The sequence below is a fragment of the Typopeltis vanoorti genome, chromosome 25 (genome assembly GCF_054136105.1).
Source record: "Typopeltis vanoorti isolate ZY-2024b chromosome 25, IOZ_Tvanoo_1.0, whole genome shotgun sequence".
In the NCBI taxonomy this organism is placed as follows: Eukaryota; Metazoa; Arthropoda; class Arachnida; order Uropygi; family Thelyphonidae; genus Typopeltis; species Typopeltis vanoorti.
The window spans coordinates 70,538,803-70,550,901 of NC_143573.1; the positions used below are offsets into that span (position 1 = coordinate 70,538,803).

Sequence of the window (12,099 nt, forward strand, 5' to 3'; positions counted from 1 at the left end):
CCACCACACCAGCTTTGCTTATTCTGTTTTCTGTTTCCATATTTTGTTGCCTTCTCTGCTAAAAATTGTGTCGAAATGGCTAAAATGTTTTATTTGGTCTCTACTATAGGTTTTCATTCAAGGTGTAGGTGCTGTTTACAGTGTGTCTATTTACATAGTCTTTATCTTTTTATTACTGATTTTCATACCAAATTTTTTTACACCAGTTATTTAATTTAGTTAAGGAATACTGCAAACTACTACTGGATTTATTGCAGAGTATGTCATTATCTGGATTAAGTTAAGAGATGAGTTCCATATCTCCAGTTGTGATATCAGACATAATGCCACTTTCTTTCATAAGTGATCCATACTGGAGATAATGTGCACCTTTGTCTCATGCGTGATTTAATATATTCCTGTATCTCTTTCAAACTAACTGCTGATGTTCATCAAATATATATTGTCCCATTTACTATATAATTGTAGTGTTTTGAACATTTTTTTTCATGGTACCTTTTACATGCTTTTTCAGATCTACAAAACTCAAATACAGATCTTTGTTATATTCTCATGATTTCTCAACCTAAATAAACTTCTTCTAGTTGGTAAAATGGAATTAAACTTATAATTTTTTTTTCTTGATTTAGTTAATTATGTTTCCATAATTTCTTATTATGGGGTACATTCATAGCTTTGTCATAATCTGACAACCTAGATATAAAATTATACATATATTCATGTTATTCTGTTTTGTATCTGTAATTTCTTTGGACCATCTTGCAAGTAATATAGACTTTTGATGCATAAAACTATTTATTGTAGCTATACAGATTATCTTTCTTGAATGTTATTTTTTTAACTCTATTAGGCTTCTAGAGTGCATCTGGCTGGCTCCCTACCTTACCAACTTTGACTCTTGTACAGTTGATTGACTTCGGTAGGCTTTGGTCTGGAATTTTGAGAAGTTTGTTATAGCTGTGTTGACTAGTATATGTTCCATATTTAATTGCAATCCTCACTGAAACGTACCTAAAATAACTAAAACAGCCAACTTGTTCTGTAAGTTTGCTATTGAGAATGCAGTTTTTTTTTTTTTTTTTTTTTTTCTCATTTTCATCCCAAGGCATGTAAACCATTTTGTGTAATGTAACAAAATATCCACTTCAGGAAAGAGGCATGACTGTAAATGAGTTATAAAATGCACATCATTTACTGTGATAAGACTAGTCAGTGATGTGACACATGAGAATTTAGTTGAAAGACCAGATGACTGTTTTTTTAACATATTTAAACTAATTAAAAGAAATTAATTTACAAAGAACCTTTCATTGCTACCATAACATTATTGGTAGACATCATTAGCAGACATCACCAAATGACAAATAGTATATATGTTGTCACACAGCAGAATTATTTGTTTCATCCAAGCATATTCAGGTTTTATGAACAGTAATTTTTTTTTCATCATCATCAAATTCCTGCCATGTACCCTCAAGGGGTGTACAGGATATGATAGTACTACATGAAAAAAATTACATCATTACTAACTTCCTATCTACAATTTTCCTCCAAATTTGTCTCTTACTTGTCAAGACTCCAACATTATCAGATCTTATATTTCTATCATCTAAGGCACTTTGTTCCGTATCAATCCACCTATATCTTGGTCTTCCTCTGGGTCGTTTTGCTGCCAACCTGGCAGAGAATGCTTGTTTTGCTAATCTTTCTTCACCCACTCTGTTTAAGTGACCATACCACCTGAGATTAGCTCTGCTAATGCATTCCTGAATGCTGACAATGTCAAGTTCTTTCCTAATATTCTCGTTTTTAATATGATATCGCCATTGATGCCATCTGTTCACGCCTATAATCTTTCTCAGGACTCTCATATCTGCAGTCTTTAGTCTTTGGTCAAGTGTATTACTTCTGACCCAGCTCTCAGATCCATAAGTTAAAACTGGTTTGAACACTGTCTTGTATACAGCTGATTTAGTGTTCCGACTAATTTCTTTCTTATTCCATATGAATTTATTCAATTGACTTCCCACCATACCAGCAGAGCTGGTATGGTGGGAAGTCAATTGAATCAAATTGAAGTCAGTTTGAAGAAAATTGAAGTCAATTGAATCAAAAATTTTCCACTGGTTCTCCATTCACAATTGACAAACAGTTGACATTTTTAATGATTCTGCCTATTTTCTTTGTCTTTGTCTTTTTACTGCTGACCTTCATACCATATCTATTACAACAGTTATTCAATTTAGTAAGAGAATCTTGCAGACTTGTAGCAGATTTATTTAGAAGTATAACATCGTTCGCATAAAGCAAAGAGCTGACATTAACATCTCCAATTTTTATATCATGTTTAATACCATTCCTTCATAATGTGATCCATATAGATAATGAATAACAGAAGGGATAATGTACTTCCTTGTCTCACACCAGATTTAACATTAAACCATCTTCCTGTACTTCCTTCAATTCTAACTGCTGACTTACAACTCAAATAAAGACTAAGTATTGCTTAATATAATGCCCGATTGACACCGTATAACTATAGCGTATTGAATAGCTTCTCTCTTGGCACCTTGTCATATGCCTCTTCCAAATCGACAAAACTTAAATACAGACCTTTGTTATATTCCCATGTTATCTCGACTATTTATCGTAAAGTGAAGATCTGATCCTGACAGCCTCTATTTGGCCTGAATCCAGCTTGTTCTTCACCAGCTTTTCTTCCACAATTCTTCTCAAATCTTTCTCAAGTATACTTGCATAGATTTTACCAGGTACACTTAGTAGGGAAATACCTCTGTAATTCTCGCATTCAGTTTTATTTCCCTTTTTATATATGAGAGCTCTACTTCAATCATCGGTAATTTGTCCCTCTGTCCAGGCTTTCTGAACTATGCAGTGCAGCCACAGTAAGACTCTTATACCACACCATACTTCAGCATTTCTGGTTGAATATCATCTACTCCTGCTGCCTTTCCACATTTAAAGCCTTTGATGGCTTTTTCTACTTCAAGTATGGATATGTATTCCTGACTGCATGCCTCAGGGTTTTTTTACCACTGTGCTGTCATCACTGCTTGTTTCATTTAACAGCCTTTCAAAGTAATTACTCCATACTTCAAGGATATCTTTTTCTCCTGTTTTCATTTCACATTTATCATCTCTAATTCCTTTTACAGCACTCTTTCCTCCATTCCTAAGCTTCTTCAACAACCTCCAGAATATTTTGCCACCTTCTTGATATTTATTTTCTATGTTCTTGCCAAAGTCCACCCATGACTTTTGTTTAGCTAGTTTTACACAGTGTTTAGCATTCTTGCATTTGTCTCTGTATTCTCTAAGAGCACAAGCTGACTTATTTGACAGGAACTTTTGATATGCTCTCTTCTTTTTCTTCACTTCCTCTTTAACTTCCTGTGTCCACCAGGGAGTTATGATTTTTTTATCCTTACAGACAACCTCACCACTTGCCTCTCTGGCTGAATCAATCACGGCTTTTTTCAATGCTTGCAACTGAAACTTCAAAGTTTGGTTCCTATTCTCAAACTCTTTCATTTTTTCTTCAATAATCTTTGTGTATTTTAGTCTACAGTTTACATCTGAGAGCTGCTCAACTTTTATTCGCTTTAAAACTTTCTTACATGTTCTTCTTTTCAATATGAAATTCAATTTTATCCTGCTCAAGACTAAATAGTGATCACTTCAAATCCTCTGTACACTCTGGTGTCCTGCACCAGGGAGAAAACATCACTATCAACAATAACATAGTCAATGAGACTTTTCTTATTCCTTGCCTCTTCTCTCCATGTGAATTTGTGCAAATTTTTATGTTGGAACATGGTGTTAGTAATAACCAGTCCATGTCCTGAACAGAAATCTAACAGATATTTGCTATTATTTTTGGCTTTGCTCTTTTCTCCAAATTTTCCCAAAATATTTTTGTATGTCTGACAATCATTTCCTGCTCTGCTGTTTAGATCCCCAACAAGGACAAACTTTTCATTTTTCATTGTCATCATCATCATTATATGTATCAAGGATTTAGGCCTAGCATGGCCTGTTCTGGCCTTAGAAGTCATCGTTGAATCGTTTAAGAGGACGTCCTGGTTTTCTTTTTCCTAATGGCTTGTACTTTAAGGCTTGTTTTGGTAATCTTTCTGTTTTCATTCTTTGAACATGTTCCATCCATTTATGTGTATATTTTTTAATTTTTTCTATTACTGGTTCTTGGTTTAATTCTTTCATAATATCTTCATTTCATAATACCTTTTTCTTAATACCTTAATACTTTCATAATACCTTTTTCATTGTGCTTTTTCTAAAGCCTCAAAAAATTGCTCCACTTCTACCTTAGTAGAACCTTCTGTGGGACCACAGGCACAAATAAGTCTTATTGTCTAGTTCCCCATTCTCATATTTGCCCACATTACTCTACTTGAGACTGACTGCCATTCAAGAAGATTAGCCTTGTATTTTGTGTTGAATTCTATGACTACTCCTTCTTTTCCTTGATTGTCATTGCCTGAATATAACATTTTGTATTTATTGCTCAGAAAGATATCACCAGTTTTTGTCTTTTTTGTTTCATTTACCCCTATTATGTCGATCTGGTACTTATCTAATTCCTCAGCTAACTCCATTTCTTTGCCATCTTCTTATGTTGATAGTACCGATCTTTTACTCTGGTGATGTCGAGTTGGGGTTTGTTTTCAGATTTGTTCCAGTTGCTGACTTTTCGCTGCTCATCCTGGTTCCCTGGTGAAAATGGGGGCCTTGTTTAACGAGGTGACGCCCCAGTCGGCATGAAATTTGGCCATGTTGTTCATCATTTTTTATATTGATTTAACCAAATAAGAATACAATTTGGTCGGCTAAATCCCATATTGCCAGCCCACCTTCATTCGCTCAGTATCCAAGTAGATACCCAACAGGGTGCACCACGAGAAGGTGAGGATTGGACATTTGGTCAGAAGCCCTGGTCGGTTCTCCGCATTCCTTTAAAGGTTATGTGGAGGTCTCCTCTCAGTTATACAGCTTTGATCCTTTTTTTTTTACAAGAATAAAAGTACAGTGAGTATGGTATTCCCCGATGTTTTGTGGTTACTGAGGATCATGAGATTGAGTATTTGAAACTAAAGATAACTAAGGGGGCCGGGGTCTGAAAATTTCTGATAAACACTTAGAACAAAATGATATCAAAGCAACTGATGTAACCACAAGAAAGAACATACTAGTAGTAGAGTTATGAAGGTAACGTATGTTCTTATATCCTTGTATGCTCTTTCTTGTGGTTGTAATCAGTTGCTTTAATATCATTTTTGTCTTAGGTGTTTATCAGAACTTTCCAGCCCCCTTCATATGCTTCTCATATATCTCAGCTTCAGTTTTTGACAGTGCATTCATTGTAAAAGCATTCTGTATTATATGAAGCTTTATAATGTAATTCAACTAGGAGTAATTAAATTAATTAGTCAATTGCATTATGATTTTTTTTAAAGAGATAACAGATTTAATGTTTAAATATAAATTGTACAAATGCCAATCAAATGGAATACAAGTAATACTATACTTGTATTATAAAGAGATAAAAGAGATAAAGAAATGATAAAAAAAGAAATGATAATAAAACTTGTAAAGAGATAAAAGAAAACATTCTGATTACAAACATATTAGTTTACTGAATACATGCTACAAAATATATAGTGAAATAATTAATAAAAAATGAAAAATATTTAGTGACAATAATATTAAAATGTCAAAATGGATTTAGAAAATGACAACTATGGATGCAGTATTTTGTCTAAAAGTACTATAGAGAAAAGAAGAGAATTAATTTAGAAGCTCATCTTTTCTTTACAATAAATACAAAATGTTATACTCAGGAAATGACAATCAAGGACAAGAAGGAGTAGCTATAGTATTCAACACAAAATATGAAGCTGATCTTCTTGAATAGCAGGCAGTCTCAAGTAGAGTGATGTGGGCAAATATCAGAATGGGGAATTGGACATTGAAACTTATTTGTGCCCATGGTCCCACAGAAGGTTCTACTAAGTTAGAAGTGGAGGAATTTTTTGATGCTTTAGAAAAAGCAACTGACACAATGAAAAAAAGGAAAAGTTGTTCCTTGTTGGGGATCTAAATAGCAAAGTAGGAAATGATTGTCAGAAATACAAAAATATTTTGGGAAAATTTGGAGAAAAGAGCAAAGCTAATAATAATGGCAAATACCTGTTGGATTTCTGCTCAGGACATGGACTGGTTATTACTAACACCATGTTCCAACATAAAAATATGCACAAATTCACATGGAGAGAAGAGGCAAGGAATAAGAAAAGTCTCATTGACTATGTTATTGTTGATAGTGATGTTTTCTCCCTGGTGCAGGACACCAGAGTGTACAGAGGATTTGAAGTGATCACTATTTAGTCTTGAGCAGGATAAAATTGAATTTCATATTGAAAAGAATAACATGTAAGAAAGTTTTAAAGCGAATAAAAGTTGAGCAGCTCTCAGATGTAAACTGTAGACTAAAATACACAAAGATTATTGAAGAAAAAATGAAAGAGTTTGAGAATAGGAACCAAACTTTGAAGTTTCAGTGGCAAGCCTTGAAGAAAACCCTTATTGATTCAACCAGAGAGGCATGTGGTGAGGTTGTTTGCAAGGATAGAAAAATCAGAACTCCACGGTGGACACAGGAAGTTAAAGAGGCGGTGAAACAAAAGAAGAAAGCATATCAAAAGTTCCTGGCAAATAAGTCAGTATTTGCTCTTAGAGAATACACAGACAAATGTAAGAAAGCAAAACACTGTGTAAAACTAGCTAAACAAAAGTCATGGGTGGACTTTGGCAAGAACATAGAAAATAAATATCAAGAAGGTGGTAAGATATTTTGGAGGTTGATGAAGAAGCTTAGAAATGGAGGAAAGAGTGCTGTGAAAGGAGTTAGAGATGAAAATGGTGACATGAAAACAGGAGAAAAAGATATTCTTGAAGTATGGAGTAATTACTTTGAAAAATTGGTAAATGAAACAAGCAGTGATAACACAGTGGTAAAAAACACTCGACAGGCATACAGTCAGGAATATATATCCATACCGGAAGTAGAAAAAGCCATCAAAGGGTTGAAATGTGGAAAGGCAGCAGGAGTAGATGATATTCAACCAGAAATGCTGAAATATGATGGTATAAAAGTCTTATGGTGGCTGCACTGCATAGTTCAGAAAGCCTGGACAGAGGGACGAATTCCCGATGATTGGAGTAGAGCTCTAATAGCACCCATATATAAATAAAAAGGGAAATAAAACTGAATGTGAGAATTACAGAGGTATTTCCCTACTGAGTGTTCCTGGCAAGATCTATGTAAGTATACTTGAGAAACGGTTGAGAAGAATTGTGGAAGAAAAGCTTGGTGAAGAACAAGCTGGATTCAGGCCAAATGGAGGCTGTCAGGATCAGATCTTCACTTTACGACAAATAGTTGAGAAAGCATGTGTATATAACAAAGATCTGTATTTAAGTTTTGTCGATCTGGATAAGGCATATGACAAGGTGCCAAGAGAGAAGCTATTCAATATGCTATAGTTATATGGTGTCAGTGGAAAATTATATCAAGCAATACTTAGTCTTTATTTGAGTTGTAAGTCAGCAGTTAGAATTGAAGGAAGTACAGGAAGATGGTTTAATGTTCAGTCTGGTGTCAGACAAGGATTTACATTATCCTCTCTGTTATTCATTATCTATATGGATCACATTATGAAGAAAAGTGGTATTAAACATGATATCAGAATAGGAGATGTTAATGTCAGCTCTTTGCTGTATGCAAACGATGTTATACTTCTAAATAAATCCGCTACAAATTTGCAAGATTCCCTGACTAAATTGAATAACTGTTGTAATCGATATGGTTGGCAGTCAAATGACCCAGAGGAAGACCAAGATATAGGTGGATTGATACGGTACAAAGTGCCTTAGACGATAGAACTATAAGATCTGATAATGTTGGAGTCTTGACAAGTAACAAACTGATTTGGAGGAAAATTGTAGATAGGAAGTTAGTAATGATGTAAATTTTTCATGTAGTACTATCATATCCTGTACACCCCTTGAGGGTACATGTCAGGAATTTGATGATGGTGATCTTTTCTTTATAGATTATGAAAAGCATTTGATAAAGTAAAAAGACACTCTTTGATATGTTGCTGTTGTTATATGCCATCCAATCATTTTCAACTCTTCGTGATCTCGTGCACAAAGGTTCTCCATCCTATTCAGCCTCTTGTCATCAGTTGTAAGTTCAAGTCGATAAGTTCTTTTATGTTGTCCATCCAACTCTTTTGTGGTCTTTCTCTCTTTCTCATTCCTTCAGTCTACCCTAAGAAAACTTTTCCGATGATTCATCATCTCGTATAATATGTCCAAAGTACAGCAACTTCTGTTTGTGTGATCATCACCTCTAAGGAGCATTCTGTCTTTATATTCTCTAAAATCTTTTTTATCATTCTTGCAGTCCATGGGATTCTTAATAGTCTCCTTTGCACCCATAATTCAAATGAATCCGTGACTATCCTTTTAGTTTCAACTTTACATTTACCATCATTTCTGATTCTGGACCCCAGTAAATCACAACTTTTGATGTATTCTATTTTATCTCCCTCGGTTATAAATCCATTTAAATTACCAGAAGCCATCACTTTTGTTTTGCTGATGTTTATCTTAAGCCTAGCTTCGTTGCTTTCCCTCTTAACCAGTAGAATCAGCTGTTCCAGATCTTCCTTAATTTCTGCTATGAAGGTTGTATCTTTTGCATATCTTAATATATTTTTCTGCTACCAATCTTATTCCAGTTGGATCTTTGTCTAAGTTAGCCATTCTCATAATATATTCACTATAAATATTAAAAAAGATACAGTATACAACCCCGCCACACCCCTTTTTCCCACTCGAACACTGTCTCTTTCTCCAAAGACTGTTTTTACTGAAGCTTCTTGGTTGTCATACAGCTCTCTTATCAAGAAGATTAGATGATCCCATATTCCTATTGATCTCATTACAGCAATCCGTGGTCTGTTGTGATCCATGCAATCAAAAGCTTTCTTTTAATCTATAAAACAGATGAATGCTTCCTTCTGAAATTCTCTTGTTCTTTCCATAATCCATCTCATGTTTGCTATTTGGTCTCTAGTTCCTCTACCTCTCCTAAAGCCTGTTTGTTCTTATGGCATTTTTTTATTCACATATGGTTCTAGCCTTAGTTGGATAAAATAAAAAAACATGTATATTGTTGTTTTTATATGATATCCAATCATGTAAATCTGAAAACAATCTGTAAACCAAGATGTAAGACAGGAATGTCCTCTGTCTCCAACACTTTTTAACAATTTATATGAATGAAATGCAATACAATGGAACACTACAATAATAAAAGAACTATGTTGTTATTTGCAGTTGATCAGGTAAAAATATCAGATAAGGAAGGCAATATACAATTTAAACATTATAGTGGTACAGTTTGGAATGAAAATATCCATTGATAAAACTAAAACAATGGCATTTTGCAGACAAATTCCAGTTAGAAGTAAAAGAATTATTAATAATAAAATAATAGAATAGATAAATACTTTCAATTATCTTGGATGTGAAATATATGAAGGAGAAAAAGACATAAAATTAAAATCTTCAGCATTTTTACAGATTATAGGCCTGATAAATAGAACTCCCAATTCTTATCTTATACAAAAAGAGACATCTTAAAAATATACAATACTTTAGCAGTACCTACATTATATGGCAGTGAAATTTGTGCAGTGAATAAACAACATAAGCAAAGAATAAAAGCAAATGAAATAAGATTCATGAAAAGAACTGCAAAATACACATTATTAGACCAAAAAAGGAATGAAGATATTTAAAAAATAAATAAATAAAATAAAATTAGTAGAAGAAAAACTAAATAAACAAAATTGGATAGAACATGTAAACCAAATAGCTAACACCCAGTATCCCAAACAGTTAATAAAATATAAACCAGTGAGGAAGAGAAGACCAGATAGACCTTAAAAGAGGCTATTAGAAAAATGAGACTAGAATATTTTACATCAGCATTATGATGTTTATGTGATTACCATGGATTTAATGGTTTTATTGTGTTATTTAACAGCAGCGAAATATAATTATGAGAATAACAAAAATAAAATGTTACAGGTAGTTCTACTGGTACACCTCTAATTTTGAGAGCAAGACAAGCTGTGGACCACCAGGATATGCCATGGTGAGTGAATTATTTAACTTTAAATATCTCTTTAAAGAAAAAATGTGTTGTTGTATAAGGTATAATCTAGGAATTTAATTTCCTTACAATTTTTTTTTTCCCATCCAGTGAATGAGCATGTTTTGTTTTGTGACTGATCTTTCTGATTCATTTGTAAGGATGACTTCTGTTTCATATTTAATTTCTGTGATTTGTAATTAAAACAAACAAAAAAAAAAAAAAATGAAACTGAGAATGCAAGTTGAAAATAAACTTAAGTTTATTTGCTTTTATGTTATGGTAAGTCGTATGGTTTCTGCCATTTCATTTATTATGCATTTGGCTTATGTTTGAGATGCAATGATCATTGTTGGTAGTGGTATATTATTATTATTATTTTATTTTATTTTATTTTTTTTTTCCACCAGAGGTCAGGCCAACAATTGTGGTAGCAGTTAGTCAGTGTCTTTAACGAACCAGTATGATTGTGGTATAGCTTGTTTCCTGTGTATATTTGTACGCTCCAGAAGATGACCTTAACATAAAGGTCGAAACGTCGAATTGTAAAATTTTAGTAATAGTAAACTAAAGTTTTTATTCAAACACGGTAGTTGTCTCCATAATTTCCAAAAATGCATTCGGATCACCGTGCAATCCTAAAAGAAAGTATATTATATTTGTTTTGCATGTTTAAAAAATGCATCTAATCACTGAATCACTTTTTTTTAGATAAGCAATCTCTAAATTTGAAATTTACTCTAAAAAACAAATATGATGTTCCAGCCATGTGATCATCACAGTAATCACATAGCTGGAACATCAAGTATGTTTTCTTAATTTTTCATTCTCTCATTAACCTCCATAGACTGACTACAGTTATTTAATTACTTTGATGTTTTTTTTTTTTTCCATTGATGGGCATGCTGCTACCCAGTGATGTATATGAATAGCCTAATTATTGAGTTATTTAAGCAGTGAAATTTTTCTGTCTTGGATTTAATGTTGCTGTAAAATAAAATTTTCAAAACAAAAACAAAAAAAAAAAACATTTTGCTGTCTTCATAATGTATAAGAGAAAGAGATTCATTCTAAATATTTTACCTACTGTAATCCACATTAAAATACAATTCATTTGTCCACACAATTATCTGCAACTAATTATTATATCAAACACAGTAGAAGTCTGTTATAACAAGAGTGCAAAATGATAAATTAAAAAAAAAATTAAGTAGCTAATGAATGGAACCAATTTTCCACTCTCCAGTTGAGGGCATGAGAAAATCCACTCTGTTTTAGAGAATGAATATCAAGCAGTTTCATGTTATCTCCGTGAGCAAATGAAATTAAATAGTCTGCAGTTTCACTGAAAATGATTTGATCACAGAATCATTCTGGAATGATCATTAAATTCCTAATATGTATCCTCAAGAGATATACAGGATATTGTGTAGCAGTGGTGGCTTATCCATAAGGGCTGCAGGCCCTCCAGTATAAAATAAAGTTCCTGTTTTATTATTGCCGTTCTTAAATTTTTATATATTTTCTTGTTTGTAATAAAATACTGCTCAGTAGTATTTTATATAATTCATTTTGTAACAATAGTTGAATTTTGCAATAGTCAATATACTGTGCAGGCTAGGGCTAGTATTGGCTAGCGTACTCAGTGCTGAATCTGCATTCATTGCAGACCACACCATATTGTTACCTATTGGGTAACAATTTGGGGTAACGCATGATTTACATGCAGTTTGGGCTGGTGGCATTGCAGCCCAAGATATGTTTCTACTACATTGAGCACGAACAACACAAATTAATGCCGTTGTCATTATTGTAGGTAAATATTGTGTGGT

General features: G+C 33.3%; 1 protein-coding gene across 1 annotated transcript in view; it reads left to right on the forward strand.

Moving 5' to 3' along the window:
• Nucleotides 1–12,099, forward strand: part of MED18 (mediator complex subunit 18) — a 61,757-nt gene that overhangs the window by 9,239 nt on the left and 40,419 nt on the right. The window contains exon 3 of the mRNA XM_090414623.1: nucleotides 10,204–10,270. Coding sequence (XP_090270749.1) covers nucleotides 10,204–10,270 — 67 coding nt within the window. The remainder of the gene's footprint in view (nucleotides 1–10,203; nucleotides 10,271–12,099) is intronic.